Genomic DNA, 21,443 nt, shown 5'->3' on the forward strand with positions numbered 1-21,443 from the left:
CCCCAGGAACACAAACCTTTGTGGAGCACACTACAGTGTGGTCAGAGCACAGCTCCTCCTCCTCCAGGCTGGCAAGGCTTGGGGCCTTCTGGCGTTTCTCTGGTGTTTCTTCTTTCTCTCCATCATTTCGCCTTCTCTTCTTTTCCTGAGCGCAGAAAAAGAACAAGCCAGGAAGTGAGTTGGTCAAACTGCTTATTATGCAACAACAGTGATTTTTCCCATCTCCCAGGCTTCCTGCTCTACACTAAATAAACACAAAAGCACAGAAACTTTAAGTTAACATTATCTAATTTGGAAACATTCAGGAAGAAGCTCATATGTCATTTGGAAGGGAGGGCAGAAATCAGGAATTTTGCAGGTTCAAGATTCCCAAATGGTATGAAAAGGGGTCCTTGCATCAGTTATAAAGATCTCTTACCACAACTGCGATAGGAAAACATTAATTCCTCATTTAGAGGCCAAAAGGAGAGAGAGAAGCTGCCTTTAGAATACAGGGTTGGAAAGGGTAACACACAGCTCAAATGCAAACATCTTACTAACGCCAGAACATCAAAATCCATTTACGACAAATGATATTCAAAGCTCAGCCCCCTGACTTGCACACCACTTGAATTCCAGCTTTGTCCCTCTCTCCCCCTCTCCTTAACCAGGAATTATCAGAACAAAAACACCTCAGCTGGGAGCAATGCAAGGCTAAGAGATCTATCAAGACAAAGTACTCCAATTGTGTGATAAAGGCTGAGGAGAGAAAAACAAGCAGTATAATTTAGATTTGAGCTCTCCTGTAAAGCTACTCACTGCCACAGGAGAAATAACACTTTCCTTCTCAGCATGACAGGGACATGGCAAAGCCACCACAAACTCAGAGTAAGCACACCCCCCTCACAAAAGGGCAGAGGCTGCCTGCAGTGACCACAAGAAGGCACAGCACACAGGCAAAAGTGGCACCAGCCCCAGATTATGCCATGAAAACACATCTAATGCCTGCATGGGCTGAGCTTCCAGCAGCAATGGTGAGCCAGGACATGGGAGAGCAGCCCCCAGCATCAGCTCTCCCATCAGCCCTCTAAAAAGAAGTTCAGCTCCTCCTGATCCCACCTCTTGCTCAACTTGTTCCTCTTCCTCCTGCTCTTGAACCTCTTCTTCCTCCTGGCACAGCCTCTCTTCCTCTCTGATAACCATATTCTCCTCTGGGCTTTCCTGATCCAGCTGGATCTGCTCCAGTTTGACTTCAGCTTCTCTCACACCACTCTCCTCTTCTTGGTAGGACTGCCTTGGAGACCTACAGATGGGGAGAGATCAAAGAATAAAAGCACAGTTATGAGCCTACAGACACCATGAGGTACCTCACACCTCAGGAAATCCAATTTTATCACTTCCCCAAATCTACAGCATGCTGGGGATTCCACACCAGGGCTCACAGCCAGTTCCAGGCACCCAGATGCAACAGCAGTCACATCTCACTCCCCCCACTTTAAGTGTCCAAGACTCAGCTCAACTAAGAGCTGTGGCAGAGCTGAAGGGATCTGCACATTACCAGCATCATGATGGGCAAAACCCATAGGAAAGCAGAGAAGAGCCCTCTGCTCAAACCACTGGCAGAGAGGACACTGCTACCATGATGTGGTGCTGGCCTAATTCCCTGCTTGGCTACAGCTAAAATTCCAGGTGCACCAGCACACCCTGCAGCCAAACACAAATCTGATGCTGCCCCCATGGTTCCCAGCACTAATTCCAAGCGGGGCACAGTCACCATCATATTTTCTGGAAAAATCCCCTTGCCCAGGATTTCTCTCCCAGGAAGATGAGAAGCCTCAGAGAAAAAGAAAACAACAATTATCTGACTTGCTTCTCCCGTGTTTTGCTGCTTTGGAATGTGTTTGGACATTGTTTACCAACAGGTGGTTGTTTCGTTGTTTTCATGTGAATTGTTTTGACTTAATGGCCAATCACTGCCAAGCTGTGTCAGGGCTCTGGAAAGAGTCACAAGTTTTCATTATTATCTTTTTAGCTTTCTGTAAGCATCCTTTCTCTATTCTTTATATTAAAGAGTGCTATGCTAAATTATACTAATGTAGTATCATATAATAATAAATTAGCCTTCTGAGAACATGGAGTCAGATGCATCATTCCTTTCTTTGTCTAGGGAACCCCACAAATACAAGAGGGCACCAAACACAGCCCTTCTCTGCCTAAACTCATCTTCCACATTAACAGAGTCTCTTCCTGCAGGAGAGCCCAACCAACAACACAAGAGCATGCTTCTCAAGCTGAACTCCAGAGCCACTCCCCTGGAATCATTCCATGGGCAAGGCACAGCGCTTCACCAGCAATGCTGTGCTGACACTTGGACCCAAGCCTCATTTTTGCCCACTGGAAAAAATGACACCCCTACTCACATCACTCATCTCACATCCCAGCAAAACAAAGGAGTTCCAAAGCAGATGGGGTCACCCCCGGCTTAGGGGCTTAAAAGCCACAATAGGTTTGGGTTCTCTTGGAACAAGAGAATTGCTACAGGTCTCCAAGGCCGCAAGTGAGACCTAGGAGCATGTTTATGCAATCAGCTTTGCAAGAGCAGAGCAGCCCATGCCTTTGGGCACAGGGACACTGGAGTACAGAGCCCCAGAACTCTCACTGGCTCACAGCCACACACCAAGCTGTTATTGCCATCTTACTTTCCCCAGCCAAAAGAGCTTTCTCCTCCCACCCAGTTCTTAGAAAATCGCCTGGCTTGAGAGAGCAGGGCTAGAGAGCTGGCTAGCAGGCAGCTGCCAAAGGGCAAGGCTGACTCACTGCCCCTCCCTCAGCAGGCAGCACCAAAACACAAAAACAAGTTCCAACAAGACCTTTCCACCCAGCTCTCTGCTGCTGGGAAGGCAGCTCACAGGTCAGCAACCATCCAGCCCTCCACACTGACTACATGGGGAAAAAAGACAATGCATATGCTGGCTCACTTGACTTGTTTCTCATCATCCTCTCACCAAGAGCAAACAGTCTCTGAAGGCCCAGGAAGCTTGCAGCTCTCCACCAGGATGGCAGCAATGTGTCCAGCTCAAGTGCAAGCTCATGTTAAAAATTAAGGCCAGCAAACACAGCACAGCCTATAGGATGCCTTTCACACCACAGCAATGCTGTACAGGAGGCAGCTAGGCTGGCACAGCTTCACCTCCTTGCACACAGCTGACAGCACAGATCTCCTACCTCAAAGAGGAAAGCCAGGACCAAAAAGAAAACATGCCTTAGCACCAAGGCCCTCAGGGGAAGCAGGACCTGGTTTAGTGCCATCCAACAGAGAGCAGCTGTCTCCATCCACTCTTTCACAGCCACCACTTAAAACCCAGGATTTGCCTCATCTCCAGTTAAACAGGAGAGAAGGGAGTTGGGAAAGCCTGAGCACAGCACTGCTTGTCCCAGCACCACAGGCAGACACACAACCTACCTGTGCTCCCACCACACTCCAGGCTGTGCCCCTACCTGTGCTCCCACCACACTCCAGGCTGTCCCTTGGATGAAGCAGGATGAAGGAGAAAGCTGCTGCAAGAACCTTACAGGGCACAGCCCCTGCTGTGAGGACAAGCCCAGCCTTTGCAAAAAGCCCACAGAGCCTGAGCTCCTCCAGCTGCCTCTCCCAACCAGCCTTCACCTACAGCTCCTGCTTTTAAAGTACCACCACTCACTGATGGGCTTCACCTGCCATGAACACCACCTCCCCTGCTCAGCTACAGGACAAACACATAAAACCACAACAAGAAACCCCTGGGGAGGATAATGTTAATTCCAACTAATTCACTTTTGAAGGCCAAGGAGGGAAAAGCAGTAGCCTTTCTTTCCAGAAAAGCTCTTTGCAAGGCGGGTTGGAAAAGGAGGCAGCAAACCAAAAAGCAGAAGATTTCTAATTGCTCCCACAGATGTTATAATTACGTTGTGCTGGGCCTTGGAGGTGCTTGAGAAGTGCTTGTGGGGTCAGGGCTGCAAAGGTACAGCTTGCAACGTGGTTTAGCCACAACGTTTGGAGAAAAGTAACAAAACTCTGAGCTCGTTTTTATTTATTCAGCAGTAAATATTAATCTTAAGCATTTTTTCAGTCACAGAATAGTTTGGTTTGGAAAGGACCTTTAAAGGTCATCTAGTCCAATCCCTCTGAAATAAGCAGGAACCTTTTCAATCAGATCAGGTTCCTCAGAGCCCAATCCAACCTGACTTGAATGTTTCCAGGGAAGGGGCGGGCATCCACCACCTCTCTGTGCAAAGAATTCTTCAGGGCATAGAAGAGGCTATGTCAAAAATTCCCTACAGAATCAAGCTGCCAAGAGAGCTGAGTCACAGAGTTCATGTGCAGGTGGGCAGTATCCAAGGGAAGTGGTTAAGGCAGGAGTTTGGTCTAGTTCTGTAAAGGAGGAGTGATGGGAGGGCTCCCAGGGCTCTTTGCTGCCTGTTTTTCCCTGCTCAAAGAGGAGTCAGGCACAAGGTGGGCTGGGGCCATAACACCCACTATGCTGACATGAGCCAGGAAGCAGCAATAACTTAGAACAGCTTTTTAGGCTGGCCTGGATTATGTTAGAGACCATTTCAGCCCCTGCAGCAGCTCAGGTGGCTTAAATCTGCTGTTGTCACTCCTCCAAACCCAGGAGTCCTGGCAGGATGCCACTGCTTGGAGCACAAAGCTCAATCCAAACATCCCCAAAGCCTGGGGCCGTCCCTGGGCCATTCCCCCCTGCCAGCCCAAAGGGCAGGCAGAGAGCATCTGCCCCAGTGCTGTGGGGCCTGCTCTGTCCTGCTGATGCTCCACACGCTGGCCTCATTCTTACACATGCTGGACCTGACCTGGGGTTGGTCACCCCTCCTCAGGGACAGTCTTTTAGCTGGGGACAGGGATAGCCCTCCCCTTGGTGCATCTGTGTCCTACCCACCTCTGCTTGCGCTGCTCCAGCTTCTGGGACCAGTCACTGAACCCCTCATCTTCCTCCAGCTCCGAAGTCCCAGATGGCTTAAAGTCATAGCTGAAACACAGCAAGAAGGAAAATTAGCATGAGAGGCATGCAAAAAGGCCTAAACCTGGCCTGGAAGAGCCACAGCCTGACACAGTCCTTCTCCTCTCAGTTATTCCATTCATTCTTCTCTGGGTGAGCTGTACTGTTGAAGACAGCCATGGCAAAATCATCCCAGCATCTGTGGCCCTGGCCCCAGTTGTGTGCTCAGGCTAACACAAAACCTCCCAGGGAGCAAGGGAGACTGGCTGAATGCTGTCAGAAACTGGCTGCTTCCCTGTGTCCCTCTGCAAACCCAGCCCCAGGAGAAGCACAAAGCCAGCACAGCCCCATCATCACCACTTCAGCTGATGTCCATCCCTCTGGCTCCCAAAAACACTCCTGTCTTTCCTGCAAACCCTCTGTCCTCCTGACTGTTCCTGGCTTTCTTTAGTGGGGGTAAGGGAGAGCAGGATGTTCACTCTGTCCCTTTGGAGCAAGGAAATGCAAGAGTGGGTTTGAACTAAGGGGAGTGACATGGATAGGAGTCCCAGCGTGGGAAGAGCCACAGGAAGGAGGGGGCAGGATTTACACAAGAGAGAATGAAGCTTTTCAGAAGATTAATAGCCAGGGCTGACCCTGGCTGCATGAGCAAGCCCAGGTGGCTGTCAGCAGCTGTAAACAAAACCAGGGAATGGCCAGAGAAGAAGAAACATCCTTGTGGTTAAGCCTGGCCCAGCAAGCTTTGGCGTCATGGAGCAGGGAGCAAAACCTTTCATTTTAGGAGCTGTTCTTGTCATTGTCCTCTTAAGCACTCAATTGAATTTGGGCAATGGCAGTGGTGCTGTGCCCATGCCAAGAGGACTGGAGCCTGCAGGCTGGGTTACTGCACACTGCTCTGGGCCTGAGGCTGCTCACAGCACCAACCAGCAAACAGAGACCAGAGATCTCATCTGCTATCTTAAAGACCTTTTCAAATTATTTCCTAGCCCCCACGTGAAGGGGGGGGTTGGAAAAGCTAATGACTATTATTACTTTTCAGACCTTCTGTTTGCTTTTAGAGCAGACTGCAGCAGCTTTGTCTGCAGAATATCACCGTGTGTATTTCCACAAAGGATTGTGAAGGTGTCTTGCAATGCTTTTATATTATTTAAAAAAAAAGTCCTGAATAATTTTGGAAGTATCTTGGGAAGAAAAAGATCTTTTAATGGAAAAAAATAGGTTTTCATAAATAACTTTTGCTTTTTTCCCAGTGAAATGAAGATGTTGCTTCTCTGTGACTATAACTCAAAATCCTGCCACCACTTTTCCATTGTGTTCAATAGGTTTAGAAATAAGTTGAACACATAAATAGTGGTAAGACTGAGGACCTGAGACAAGAATTTGGCAATTCAGAGTGCAGACTAGTTTTTGTGCTAGCCCCAGTGCTGCATAGCACCTGGACTGCTGAACCATGGACATGGGGAGGCTGCAGTAGGATGTGCTGTGGGATGCTGGGGATGTCATCCTATCCCTTCTCCAGGTGTTTCCTCTTTGACAGCAGAGAGCTCAGCATCTCCATAAATGCCTCCTGAGCTATTTCCATCTAGGACTTGCCCCATTAAAGCACAAACTTAATTTTAATCCTTGGAGCTGTGAACTGCACCAGCTCAGGTGCTGCTTCATGCTTCCCAGTGCCAGGGCAGCATCCTCTGAGGGAGGAATGGGAAGCTTAGCCAGGATAGGTGATTGCTTGCACTGTGATCTGCCTGGGATTGTGCATCACCTCCTCAGGCACATCTGTCTTTGCACATATCAGGAAACTCCATTACTTTTGGTGTAGGATGGCTCCCAAGTTGAAATTTAACCAAGCACTGAAATCACTGGCAATGGGGACTCCCTACCAGAGCCTAGCTTGCCCCAAGCTATCTCAGTGTAAATTCCCAGGGCCTCAGCCAAGGAAACAATCAAAGCAGGACTTGTGGGGTTTTCTGCCCTAAGAAGAAAGCGCACTATTTGCTTTCCAGCCCAAACCTGCTAGAACACTTCCCCATCTTCCCCAAACACCAGGGACACACACTTGGTGCTGCAGGAGGGGTTTGCTGGAGGGAAAAGGTGTGTTGCTGAGGGATTTATCCAGGGGTATTTCTTACTGGTTTTGCTGTGCCGGAGCAGCACTCTCCGAGCAGGGGCCGGTGCCGTTCAGGCCCTCCTCTGCCTGGGACCGCAGCTGCTTCTCCCGCTCCCGCCGCCGCCGCTCTCTCGCCGCCTCCTCCTCATCTTCCACGCTCCACTGTGCTGTCAGCCTGCCAAGCCAGAGGGAAAACCCATCGTTAATGCCATCAGGCAGTCCTGTGAAACCTGGTAACAATCCTCTGAGGTGCCTGGGGTCCCCCCAGCAAGCAGGAGCCTTCTGCAGAGGAGCGCTCCCACCACGAGCCGTGATCCTCCAAGTGGCATCCTCACCTCCACCAGCACAGCTCTGCAGTGGGACTGACTGATGGGCAAGGACAAGGTGGGACACAGGCACTGGGAGAGACACGGGAGAGCCTGCAAGTCTCTAGGAGGAAGATGTGGTACATATCCTCTTCCCACTTGCCTGTGGGCTGAAGCCCACTGGAAAGCACCATTCCTTGCAAAAACAGCTTTGCACCTCCCCTTTGGAAGGGTTTGTAAGTGGTCCTGCAATGCTGCAAGGTGTCTGAAGGGTTTGTAAAGGGTCTTGCAGTGCTGCAAGATATCCAACACCTTCATCTCAAGCTTTGGCCCACAGAAGACAAGATCTGTACCCTGGGGATGAGTTTCCTTAGGCAGTTGAGCTGCTCCTGCCTGACCAGGAGCCACGGAAACAGCGGCGGATGGCAGCACCTATGTCCTGCCCTGCTCTGCCCTGCCTGGCTTCCTGCCAGCCCTGTGGAGAAGAAAAACCTGCCCTGGCTTCTCCCAGACATCTCAACTGCTGCACAATAATGCCTCTGTCAACAGAGCAGCCTCCTGCATCCCCAAGGAAGTGATAAGGCGGATGCCACATTCCTTCTCTGGTGATAACGCCAGTCCAGGCGCTCCCCACGTGGGATCAGCTCCTGCTCCACTGGCAGCACCAGCTGAGATTCAGGCAGAAAGGGACAGGCCATGGGGTGGCCACCACTCACCCAAAGGGCCTGTGATGGCACCTGGAGCTGGGCAGGTCTGATTGTGGTACACAGGGCTGATGCTGGGGCAGATGCCTCCTCACCCCACTCACGCCTGGCTCAGCCAGGTCCAAAGCAGACCCAAAGCTGTTTCCCCTGGCATTTTCAAGCTTGTTTACAGAAATGTCTTTGAGGAAGGCACACACATGGGAGCTGGGAAGTCGATCTCCCACCAGCAGCAGGACCCAGACCAACCTGCACTTGCCCACCTCAGGAATATCCCAAGGACCACAGTCCTCTGAGGATGAACCTGCTCAATGGGAGATACAGTGCAACATTATTCAGACTGGAACAAAGAGCCTGTGGAAGGGAAAATGAGGAAAAAATCCAAACAGAAATACCTTAGTGAAGACATGTTTAAGCCCAGTTTGAGTGAATGAGGGACAGGTTTCAGCTGGCCCCAGGAGTGCCACTCTGCAGCCTGACCAGCTTTGCCCTCAGTCTGGACTATGAAGCACGCGAGAGGGACTCACTTCACCGTGGGTTTCACCAAAAAGCTGTTTTCTTTTGAAGTTCAGGGCAGATACCTCCCTATCCCAGCAATGGAGGAGGTGGGAAAAGCCCATTGGGATTAATTGATGAAAAATGTAGCCTTTTTAATTCCACTGTGAACCTTGTTATCCTTTCCAGGGAAGACTCACTCAGAGCCTATTTTACTCTGCAGTATGAGCAGGACTGTTGAGCTTAGCCCCAGTAGCATCCCTTTGCACAGTGGTCCCACCACCACCCTGTCAGAAAGCTGGGGATGACTCCAAACCCCTGCCCTCCCAAAATCCCACCTGCCCAAGGCAGCAAAGCCAGGCTGTGAGCCCAGTGAAGAAAGGTTGCCCATGCCTGCTGTGCCCACAGAGGAGCAGGGAACAAAGCAGACCCCAGGACTAGCCCAAGAGAATGCTCCACAGCAGTGTAGTTACTGCCTGCCTTATTTTGGGTGGGGTCTTTCCGCAAGCATCAAATTCAGCTCTTTCCCTTTTTACCCCATCATCGCCCCTTGCCACCTTGGTCTCCATGAGGAACAAAGCAGACCCAGACCCGAGCCTGAGCTCCCCTCCTCCCTTCCCTACTCATCCCACACTCCTATTTATTATTTTTCCTCAGGTTCCCATAGAAACCCTTGTCTGTGGACCTGGCAGGAAGCCACCATGTTGTTGTTGGTTTTTTTTAATATATAAATGAAGTCATTCATTAAACTCTGCCATGATCTCCCTCCCTTGTGCTCCAGATAGTCTCCAATTTGGAAAGGTTCTTAACCCCCTCTCGCCCATATCGCCCCAATTACGAGAAGCAAAGTCCACGTTCATGCCAGAAAAAGTTAGATTTTTATTAAAATCTTTCACTCCTTCCTCCAGTTCCTTGGGAAGCTGCTTCAGAGGAGGTGCTCCACCAACACCCCCAGCTTGGCCAGGGTGCTCTGGAGGGGGGGATCCCTTCTGAACCACATGAGCTTTCCACAGTGTGAGAGCAACACTGGTTGGCAGCCCTCTCCCTCTCCCAGTTGGATGTGACTAACTCTCTCCCCATGACCTCACCGGCTCGCTATTCTGTCCCTGCATCCTTTCCTCCGAGCAGGCTGAGGACAGAGCCGGGGGCGACCGTTCTGGGGAGCAGGATTTTTCTGCAAAAGCAGAGAAATAACTTTCCCAGCTCCCCTTGCCACAGAGCAATCCAGCTTTGTCACAGAGCAACCCCAGCTTCCAGGCTGCCTGCTGCTGTGCTGGGATGTGCCTCAGACACTCTGAGCATCCTGGGGGGGCTGCGATGCTGGGAACACCATGCTTCTGCTCAGCAAAAAGAGCTGCAGATAAAGCCCCCACAGATTCAAAGACACCAGCACACTTCAGCAAACACCTAAACTGAATTTATTTTCAGATTCTGAGCTCTCTGTCATGCTCAAATAGGCTGGTAGGGGGGGGAGGTTTAATAAGTGATGCATTGGGGTTCAGTAATCATACTGACAAGCAGAGGAAAAAGGATGATTACTTTTGGACTGACTGAGCAGCACAAATATTTGTCTTTAGTGAAAAATAAACAAAACAAAATCAAGCAAAAAAAACACAAGCAAATGAGAAACTAAGCCTTGCCAAAGTCCTTGTGTTTGGGTCAGCTACAGGGGTTTGTTGGACCCCAGACAAAATGTGCCATTTCAATTTGGACAAGCACAAGTGTGAGCAGGGGGTCAGCTGTTAAATTGCCTTTCGAAGCAAAAAGGTGGAAAGATTTAATTTCCAAATGGTTCCATTTACTAAAACGGGGCCATGGTCTCCCGTTTGCTCTAATTGTTCACAACCACATTCAGGAACTCAGCGTGCTCAGCCCACAGTGGTATTTCACAACTGTCTTTCCCAATCCTAGAAATAATTACCCAGTGCTTCAGGATCATGCTGATCCCGCGGATCTTCACCTCCAGCCAGCACTGCCCCAGGTTGGTCCCAGGCTGGAGAGGTTTGGGGAAGAAGCAGGCTCATAGCTGCCAGTGGGACCAACTTCATTTCACCCATCACAGGATGGGGAAATGGAAAGCAAGACTTGAAGCTTGAGGAGCTGCAAGATGAGCTACAGCATGCTACACTCCTGCATCCAGCCACCTGCCTTTATCAAATCCCTCCATAGAGGGATTTTCATGCAGTGTGAAAGGAAATTCACTCCCTTAAACAGACTTTAGTGCGACTGGAGAAGGGAGGAGAAAAGGTAGAGAGACCTCAGTGGCCCCAGCAGCCCAGAGCTGGGGCAGGATTTGCTCCAGCAAGAGCTCATCACAGGGCTGGGTCATTTCTCTTACACGGCCCCTACATCTCTGCCAACAGCTTTTGGATGTCTTGGTTGAGCCAAACACGCTTTGTGGAATGGGCTCCTCTCTTCCTGAGGACATCCTGCAGGTGTGAGGATGAGCTGAAAGCACCTTGGTTCAGCTGTGCCCACAGAGCCCCTGCCCTCCAAGCATTTGGGATGCTTAGATTTCTGCTCTGACCGGGGCCAGCTGCCTGGTTCAGATCCAGCTCCTGACCTCACCTCCCTCCGGACCCCCAGCCACGGGAGGGGCTTTATTTCTGTGTGCACCACAGAACATCTCTTCTGCAGCACAGCAGCACAGGCACCCACACTCTGGCTGCCCTGCTCCACATGGCCACAAACACCCGCTCCAGACAAGCCAGCATGGCTGGGAAGGTCACGTTTCCTTTGGGCAATTCCTCGCCAGCACTTGAGGAGATTTTAATATTCAGGCAAGGGAAATTTCTGGCAGCAGATGAGCTGTGTTTAAGGGAAACTCTGCAGACTCGAGGAGTCTTTTGCATGGTTGACGGCTCAAAGGAAGCTTAGCTGGCCCAAACCCAACCTTCAGCACTAAAGCTAATTCCAGAAAGGAAAATCAAATGCCTCCCAGAGGCTTTGGGCTTTGCAGAGCTGCGCCAGAAAAACTCAGGAACCCTCTACCAACACACTGGACATTCCTGTCTCCTGAGCTCACCAGGGTACTAGGCCAGGAGTATGTTGGCTTTGGTTGCCATCTCTGTTGGGTAGGTTGCCCCTACAAAGCCAGGGCACAAGAGGGAAGAGGTTTTGGGAACAGGATTTAGGAGGAGCCAGGTGCAACACCAGAAGATGCATTACCCCATCATTTGTGAAAAACCCAGCGTCCACTGCAGCTGGAAATATCCCCTGGGAGCCATGGGGCTGCATGAATTACAGAAAAACTGGGAAGGGCAGCCATCCCATCTCCTCTCTGTTGAGCTTTGGGGAAAGGGAGATACCAGAAACCAATGCAAGGGACCTTCCCCTCCCATGCAATCCACTGCAGCCTGCATTGCCCTGTCACAGTGCCAGATAACACATCAGTGCAGAATATGGCCTAGGACCATCAACAAGTTCATCTGCTGCCGAGCAGGGCTGCCAGGCTTTATTTCATATTGCATTTATCACACATTTATAAAGGGTCCTGACTGCTGGCAGGAGATGTGCAGCTCACCCTGTCACACGAAAGGGAAGAGGACACCCTCCAAAGGCTACAACTCCCTCACCCACTTGACCTTCCGCCAACAAATTAATCACTTATTAGTGGCACATAATGGCTCTGTGTGACTGAGTCAAGTATGCTGAAATACACAGATAAAGCCTCCACTCATGTCATTCAGGACCACTTGTGTCAGGCCACCATAGAAGTCATGGGTTTCCATGCCTTAGGAGTAACGTGGCTGGACAGCAAAGATTACAGCTGGGTCATCATCCCACTGAATAATGAACGGGGTGAGGACAGCAGTACAATACCGGGAGACTGAGAAAAGAAATAAAATCAAGGATTATTATGTCACATCCTGAAGTTTATTTCAGCCTTGCCTCGGGAGAGTTATTTTAGCTCCGAAACAGCAGCGTGTCAGTCAAAGGCAGCCAGAGATACTCCACAAGCCTCTCCCTCCCATACATTCATGTAATTCCTCAGCTGCATTGCTCCGTTCAGAGCCCAGGCTACAGAGTTTGAACAAGAAGGGGGGCAGGGGGAGAGGAAAAAATGCATCTATGTGCTTCACCCTCAGCCTTGTTCTCATACCAAGCTTCCCCACCCCACACGTAGCTGTGCAGTCTTGGCCATGTCTCCCCACTTCTCCTATAAATCACAGGTCACGTCCAGGATGTGAACAGCAAGACAGAGCTGCTTCACACCCAGGAGTGGCCACAGAGCCCATCTCCACCTCCTGCTAGAACTCTGGGGCTGTGGAGAGGCAGCACGTATGGGGTGATAAGGACACACCAAGGCATCTGAACAGAACATGATACATCCCAAACTTTCATCAAGCAGAAATAGAAGGAAAACCACATTTAGAATCACAGAGACCTATCTCCCTTTTAAAAATAAAAGCAACTCTTCTTTTTTTAAACAGATCTTGGATTTCCTCTGCACAAGCATATCCCCTTTTCACCCTGAGAAGGATGTGCAGATGTACAGCCACACATGCATGTGCCACACATAAAACTCTGCCTAGTTTAGCCTTCATTAAATCCCCTGCAAAGATTGACCTGTCACTGTGGCATGACAGGCAGGGAAAGCCCCAGGATGCTCATTTATTGCTTCCACAAGCAAAACAAGACACACTTGAGAAAGCTGGTGGCAAATGGCAGGAGCAGACCCTGGAGGAGGGACGAAAGCAGGGCTGGTCCTTCGTCATGAGCTTCCTCTGTCCCCTCCTGCCACAGTCCTCACAAGACTGCGGCTCCAACAAGGCGCATGGAATGCTCCATGCTCCCAGACGCCAAAGGTGATGCACAACCCCTCACAGAGGCACCAGGCAACCAGGGGGAACAACTGTTTCTTTTTATTATTATTGATTTTAATCACAGCAGACAGAACCCAAACGAATCTCCTCCAAGATGATGAATTGCACCCTCAGGACCGTGGGTCCTTAGCACACAGATAGGCTGGTGCAATCCTGTATCAGCATCACCGGCCAGGAATTTGGCACGGGGAGGAAAAGGCCGGAACCCAAGCCCTCCCAGCGCTCCACTGCATTCAGTAGGTGTGAGAAATCAGTGCTGGGTATGACCCCAAACCACGGCCCTTTCTCACGGTCTCTCCATCTCAGCCCAAAGGTTCAAGGAATTTGAGGATTTTTTCTACAGGGCAGGAAGTCTGGCCTCTGTTTTTGCAAGGGAGAAGCATGGCAGAGGAGAAAATAGACTTGCCAAAGAGATGCAGACTGCCTTACCCAGCTTTTGTATTTAATTTTTCTCCTCCTTAAGAGGCAAGCAAGACTCCACAGCCTCCCTGCCCTGGCTACAGTCAGCCAGCATCCTTCTTGACACACTCCTGCTGGAGAACGAGTCTGAGCCTAGAAAGGTGAGCAATTGCCTTATCCCTGCTGCTTCAAGCCGGGATTAAGAGCAGGATTTGTATCAGCGTGGTGCTTTCATAGCACAGCTGGCTCGGCCCTCCCTTGGCGAGGCAGTGTCTGTCCCAGCAGCAGGAGGGAGTTTGCTGTCTGAGCAGGGACAGGAGGCCGTGAGAACGCTGCTGATGCTCCATCCCTGGGACAGCTGAGATCTCCTCCTCCGTGGCCATCACTGAGGAGCTATGCTGCAGCAGGAACCAGATCAGCAGCAAGCCCTCACTCCCTGCTGCGCTAGGGCAGCATCTTCATGAGGAAAAAGAGTCTTTGCCCCAACATACTGATCCCAAAATCCTGTGTTTGAGAGCATGGCACCCCAGGTTCCTGCTGTGGGACAGAGGCACTTGGCAACCCCAATTGCCCTTTGCCCACCACAGTGCTGAGGGATGGTGCTGATGCTATTTGATGCTCTATCAAAAAAGAGTTAGAAATGGAAAGAGAAGAAGAAATCAAAAAAATCTGGAAGCTGAAAATTGGTTTTTAGACACCATCCCAGCTGGGGTCTCAGGCCTCAGATTCTTCAACCAGTCCCCTTTCTAGCTGAACTCAGATACACTCAGATACACGTGGTGGTCCTTCTCCACACCATCAGAGGATGCCAATGACCTGTGGTTGCAGCCCTGATGGGTTCAAAGGTTCACTACAGCTTCCCAAAATTTCCATGGGCTCAAAGTTCAGGCCCTGAACATCCAATTGCTTGAGAGCAGGTAAAAATCTGGGTCAGGCCAGGCTAAAGGCAAACAAAACCCATGCACTGGTTTCTGGGAAAGGTCAGTGGTAGGTGGAGTTCTGACAAAACGAACCCCAGGGCTGGAAAAAAATCTGGGAATGGATCCACAGAGTACTCAGAGGGGACAGATGAGCTGCTTCAACTGGAGAGAAAGGATGAGCTGTTATCCTTGGGGTGAAAGCTGGGGGTGGGCACCCCACAAGGCACCCAGGGAGGGACCTTCCCACCATGCACTGGCTTAGCCCTTACCCTCACCCTGCCCCACAGCTCAGCTGGGCTGCAAATCCCCAGGCTCCTCCTGGGCTGCAGAATATGGTGGCATCACCCTGCAAGCAGCTGGCACCACAGAAGGCACCCTGGGATGGTGGAAATCCCCCAGGCATGCCATCAATCCGGCCCAAAGGGCTCCCCTGGATGCTCCTCCCTGCCAGCAGCCTCTGCTCATGTGTCCCTTTCCATCTGCCCTCCATTTGTGGGGTCCACAAAAGTGCCCATCTGTTCTGCCCTGGCCATGCCAATGGGGCACAGAGGGATAAAAAAATGAATGTCACTAATAATAACATCAAAATAAGGAAGATTCAAGAAGGGAAGCACCACAGGCTCCTCACGACACATTGAGGCAGCATGGCAAAGCATGAACCACACTGATGAAGGCCCTGTGTCCCCTGGTGTCCCCATGCAGGTATCCCTCCCTCCTCTTCCCACACAACTGCTCTGCTACTGGCTCGTTCCTACACCTTTCAGTTTCCCCATCTTCCCCTAAAGAGCTGCCCCACTTCTCCACAGCAAGAATTCCTTTCTCCCTACACCTACCTGGGAGCCAGGGAGTTGAAGCAAAGTGGTGCTGCAGTAGCCCCTGGAGGCAGTAGCTATCTCCCAGGCAACAAACTGTGCCCAGACCATGCCCTGGCATCAACCACACACTCCCCCACCCCACAAAAAATGTTCTTCCCCTTCAAAGAGCCATCCAGCCCTCCCAAGTGCTTCCAGCTCCTTGTTCCCAGCTCAGCACTCAGGAGGTCAAGACAAAAATAGTGGAGTAGCATCTTCCCTGCTGAGACACATCCTGGCAAGCTTCGGGAAATATCGAATGCAGGCAGAAAGGAAAGCGTCCTGCAGAGCTGGGCAGAGCCCCCATATCCTGATCAAACCAAATATTACACTCATGACATGCAACAAAATTCAAGTTCAGGGAATTTTAAAGCTACCTCTAGTGCTGAGGAACTCTGAGAATCACCAAGAGTATTGCTTGGAAATGCAGTAATGTGTTGTAAGGAGAAAGAAGGGGCCCTGCAGCACCTCATGGGTGCCAGGACAAGTGCTGGAGGTGGCACTCATCTCATCACATACAGCAGGCCAAAACACAGCACTGTGCAAGATTCATTTCAGATCTCACATTCTGGCTTCCCATGTTAATGACTCCACAGAAGATAACAAAGCAAAAATCCCATCCTACAGAGTAAATAATTAGCTCTATCCCACGATCAAATTTTCAGACTTGTTTTCTTCCCCTGAGCTTTTTCATCTTCAAGATTCAGCCCCCCTTTTCCCACAGGATTATTTGTACTTCAAGCTCCATGGCATTGCAAAGACATACAATTAGAGACACTGCTTTATTTGTTGCTCTGGAGCAGCCATGCTCTGGAGCTCCTGTTCTGGACCAGGTCCGTGTTATGCTGGGAAGCAAAGGGGTGTTGTAGCATGTAAGAACACTGTCCTTTCTCCCCAAGAACAAATCACAACTTGCTTCCTAATGGCATCCCAGATTCAGCCACATGCCAGATTAAAGAGACAAGAGCAGCAGTGCTCCCAGCTCACAACCATATGCCCACACACTCCACCCCAGGGCAGCACATGCCAGGCAGGCACCCAGAGCCCAGCCATGGGGACACCACTGCAGCAAGCCACCACTGCACCCAGTGGGAGCAGTGTCAACCACGAGGCCCAGTAATACAGTTCCAAGGAGCAGCACAGCTGCTTCACAGAGAGGCTGATTTGTAGGTTAATTAAACAGCCTTATTCTTTTGTGAAACACTTCAGGCTCGATAAAGAGAGGGAGAGTAAAATTCCAGCAGGAGCAGATAATGAACTGAATGAATCGACATGACAGGTGCTGGATCCCTATCTTATTTATAGGAATTCATTAGAAGGATAAGGAGAAAGAGATCGTGATAACAAGATAAAGTGGCTCATGTTTGGAGAGGGCTTTAAAAAAATACAAAGTCTTGTGGGCGTGTGAGGGATCATCGCTGTAAGTGTGCTACAAAGGGAGAAATATTTCCCCAGTGATATCCTGATAGAGAAACTATGCTGGACAAGGGGAGTGCCTGGGCACACGGGCCAAAGCAGGGAAGGCAGATAGCCCTGCAATTGCCCATTCTTCTCATACCTTTCCCAGGTAATTACTCAGCCACTCGTGCTCTGCAGTTGCAAGGCCTCACCCTGGGCTCTTTTCAGCCTCCAGCTTTTCAGATGTCAATGGAACGTCCCTGCCTGCACCTTCTGCAAAGCCACTGAGGAAGAAGGAGGGCTAATTTTTCCAGCCCACCTCCTGGCTGAGCAGAGGTGAAAGATGTTTCCTTGAGTACTGGCTCTGTGCTTCAGCCTCCAGATGTCTCCAATGTGTCCTAGTGATCCCAAGCACACCAAACCACGCCAGAGCACCACGTGCACTAAGCCTGTCAACAGTCAGTGGAAAAGCCACTTATTGCAAATCTGACTCCTGGGACTGATATCTGGGTGATGCTTCAGCCACGAGCCCCTTTGTCTGAAAGGCTAGGGTTTTGTATCAAGCACAAGGCAGGATGCTTAAAGCATTGGGGCTCAGCTCTTCAACCCCAAATCCACAAGACTTACACTGGTTTCAGCTCAGGAGCCCTTACCCCAGCTCTTGGGCAGCTGGCTAGCAGCTGGCTAGCTGAGCGATGCTCAGAGAAGGCAACTCCCTGGTTATCCCTGCTGTTACCCTGCAGCAGGAGCAGCCAGGTAAATCCTGACACCACAGTGATCTCCTCAGGGCTCGTGGTTATGGCTCTGAGCAGCTGTTTTCACTGTGTGCTCCAGCTCTCCAAAGCACTCGGACACGCTGGAGGAGCCCAGGACCTACACAGTGTAACCACTCTGCTGCAGTCACCTTGGGACAGAAAAAAGCAGAGCACAGCAATCTTGACAGCAACATATCTTCAGGGCAGGAGCCTCGAGCCATTCACTAAAGGAGCTCCTTCCTTCCTGCAGCCAAGCTGGCAGGACTTGCAGAGCCAGCCCCACAGCTGATCTCAGGAACTCCAGGAGAAACTGCTCCAGGAGAAAAATACAGCTGCAAAATTGGCTATGGTGTGTTATGGAGGAGACCCTGCCTGTTCCACTGTTGAATCCTGTGAGCATAAGTGAGGTTTTTTGTGTGCAAACCATGGAAATCCCTCACACCCCGCTACACTCCTCATCTGTAAGCAGGACTGGAAAACACAGCCACAAAGCTAAACCTCAATCAATTATGTGTAATAACGCTACTCAGGAAACATGTCACCTTGTAAAAAAGTCCCTGTAAGTCTCTGGGACACCAAAAGTCCCTTATCCAAAGCAGGAGGAACTTGGAAATGTCACTCAGGACAGGAAAACACCCCTGGTTTAGGCTGTGCTGAGGACAGTCCTTTGGACACCCCTTTTCTCTGCAAGAAGCACATGTGCTCCCCCTTGCTCCCCCCCCCATCTGTCACCCTGCAAAATAAATTGCTACCCAGCTGTAAGCAGGCGATTCCCACCCCAGTTCATTTCCCTGGCCCTCCTCAGTACCAGCTGGCCCCGAATCTGAGCTCATCCCTGCCTTCTGCACACCCCAGGGGTTTCCCTACCCCTCGCAAGCTGCTGACAAAGCCCTGCTCTGAAACAGGGACGTGTAACTCAGATCCCATCCCCACGGGCTGAGACCAGGGAATGGGTCCAACAGGCCAAACAAAAGATGAACCGAGAGGAGTCAGCTTCTCCTGCCCATATTCCACCCCAGGGGCCTGTGCAACCAGTGGGAGCTTTCCTGCCAACTTCCCTGGGTCCAGAAGGGCAGGAAGTGGCGAGGACTGGATGGGCTGTAGTGCCCATTTACCTTCCCAGGCAAGAAACTTACTGAGAGATGAGGTTTAGAGGCTGCATTACCAATCAAGGAGACCCCAAACAGACTGGAAAATGCCAGGTGAAATAAATCCCACCGTGAGATCCTCCACCTCCCAGCTGGAGACCAGCACTCACAGTGAGCACAAGGGAGCCAAGAGGCACCCAAGATGCAGAATGTGAGTCCAGCACTGCCTGATCCCACCTCTCACCCATCCATCTGCTCAACTAAATATGAAAAGGTGGGAAGTGCCTCTCTTCAGCCCAGCCAGGGCCATCAGCGTGGCACACCACCATCATCCAGAGATGGATCCCAGAGACCCATGGAGGGAAGCAGCGCTTCCAGCCCCCGGGGAAGAGCACAGTGACCGCATGGCAGGGAATCTCAAAGCCAGCAGACAATGTAGCCGTCCTCCCGGGCTCAGCGCCGGCTGACAAACGGGAAAAGCCCAACTGAGCCATCCACCTCCCTGCCCTGGCAATTATACTCTGAGAGAAAGGTTCAAAGCACTATTGTGATCAATTAAATCGAAAGAAGAGCGCTGTCAGCTCGCAGCCCTGGGAGGATCCAGCCCCGTACTGATCTCTGAATTAAAAACGCGCATCACAGCGTGCACAGCGTACAGTTCCTGCAGGCAAAAAAGAAAAACCCTTTTTCTAGGCAGAAGCATTCAGCACTCGGGAGACACAAAAAGCCACGTACTGAGACATCCCTCGCAGGGAGAGGGGAAGCCAGCGGCTCAGGTGAGTGTCACAGTACAGTTGTGCTCAGTTATTTCAGTTGGGAGCGCCTGGAAAAGCCATCAGTAAGTTCAAATCTGCTTTTCTCATACAGCTTTAGGGGAGGAGAGGGAGGGTTATCTATTATCCTTCCTTCCAATGCATGGGATCTGCTGGAAAACCAGGGTAAGGAGGAAATCCCGCCGATTTAAAGGGACCCGAAGATGGTCGGTCTGGAAGACGCTCCCCTTTCCCCGCGGCATCCCCCACCGCGCCCCTGGGCTCGGGCACATCCCGCCGGAGCCGGAGCCGGAGCCGGAGCGGGTCCCCGGGCAGGTGGGCGCTCACCTGATGAGGTTCTGCAGGCCCTGCTTGCTGGAGTTGCGCCTGAGGATCGCGCTGGTCATGGTGGCGGCGGCGCGGCGGGCAGGGTCCCGCTGCCGCCCCCTCCCCAGCGCAGCGCCGCAGGAGCCGCCCGGCACTGCGCGCTCCGCGGCCCCCTCGCCGCCTTCAGGAAGTTCTGCAGCTGGTTTCCTTTTGTTTCTGCTCGCCCCCCCTGCTCCACACCCCCGGCTTGTCTCCTCCACCTCTCTACCTCCTCCTCCCCCTCCGCCTCGTGGAAGTGTCACGGGAGAATGTCTGGGGGCGCAGCACAAAGCCCGGCGCTCCCCGCTGCCCTGCCAGGGGGATTCTCTCCTGCCTTTAACTCTGCTCTCCCTCCTTCATCTTCTCCAGCCCCCTCCTCTCCCCCGCCCTTTTTTCTTTCTCTTTTTTTTTCCCCTTCTGTTTTTTCGCACCTTTACCACTGTTTTTCTGATTACACAAAGCACCTAGGGAGCAGACAGCCAGGTTGGCAACTTGCACTCGACGGGCTGTAAATCACTCCTGCTCCATTCACAGCAGAAGTCTTGCTTGAAGGTCTCGCCTCCAAACAGTCCCTGCACGTCCGAAGGTGAGCCAAGAGTCACATTAACGCGAAAGGGGCTTAGCATTGGGAAATGCCACATCTGAGGAAAATGTTCTGGGATGGAGATGGCAGCAAGATTTTGGGGGAAGCCACAGAGCTGCAGCCTCAGGTAGGCAAGCAGCCTACACCCTGCTTCTGCTCTCAAGCATTGCCCCTCACTGAGTCAACAAGTTGCCCCTGCCTCAGTTTTCCCAGCCATCAAATCGGGAAAGAGGCAAAAAATTCGGCTAAATCTGGCTTGCCTCCATGAAACACTGATATTTCAGGAGATAAAAGACATGCAAGAGCGTTTGATGAAGGACTAAGATTGTCACCTGCTAAAACAAAATGCCCATCTGCCACACATTCAGATGGTTGTTCTTCCTGCTGCCTCCTCATGGGAGTAGTCTTGGGAGGAAAAAAACAGAAAAACAGAAGAGTCTTTCTCCCTAAACTGCATCTCCTGGTCCACGTGTGCTTTTTGGGTGAAAAGAGAACCTCTACTATGCCAAACCAACAGATGCCTGGACTTGTCCCTGGCAAGTTCCAGCCCTGCCTTATACTTGCACATTATGGTGCTCATGGCATGGCCTGCCCATGTTCCCCAAGGTAAGTGGGAATATTCCTCTGGCTGTCTGCAAAATGGGAGCAGTGATGATGGAACCACTCTGCTGAGACCCTCACCTGCCTTCTGCTTTCAGTGCCTCTCATCTCATTTACACGTTTCCTTTCGATCTCTCCTGCAGAAATGTTTTTTGACTCCTGGTAAGCTGAAATGGGAAAGTTGCCCATGAAATACACCAAGAAATCTCAATTAAAAAAAGGAAGTACCTGCCTTCCCTTCCACTGTCTCTTCATTTCAAAACAGCTTGGTTTTTTTTCCCCCTGCAGGTATTTAGTAAGCATCACCCAAGTGATTATGAACAA

General features: G+C 51.1%; 1 protein-coding gene across 1 annotated transcript in view; it reads right to left on the reverse strand.

The window, feature by feature from the left end:
• LSP1 (lymphocyte specific protein 1) overlaps positions 1-20,095 on the reverse strand; it is a 36,748-nt gene extending 16,653 nt beyond the window's left edge. Inside the window, exons 1-5 of the mRNA XM_030950413.1 lie at positions 19,919-20,095; positions 7,103-7,255; positions 4,914-5,003; positions 1,099-1,282; positions 17-145 (exon numbers count right to left, since the gene is read on the reverse strand). Of these exons, the coding sequence (XP_030806273.1) occupies positions 17-145; positions 1,099-1,282; positions 4,914-5,003; positions 7,103-7,255; positions 19,919-19,977 (615 nt within the window). The 5' untranslated portion in view covers positions 19,978-20,095. The remainder of the gene's footprint in view (positions 1-16; positions 146-1,098; positions 1,283-4,913; positions 5,004-7,102; positions 7,256-19,918) is intronic.
• Between the last annotated feature and the right edge of the window lie 1,348 nt (positions 20,096-21,443).

Source organism: Camarhynchus parvulus, chromosome 5, assembly GCF_901933205.1.
Source record: "Camarhynchus parvulus chromosome 5, STF_HiC, whole genome shotgun sequence".
NCBI classification, from domain to species: Eukaryota; Metazoa; Chordata; class Aves; order Passeriformes; family Thraupidae; genus Camarhynchus; species Camarhynchus parvulus.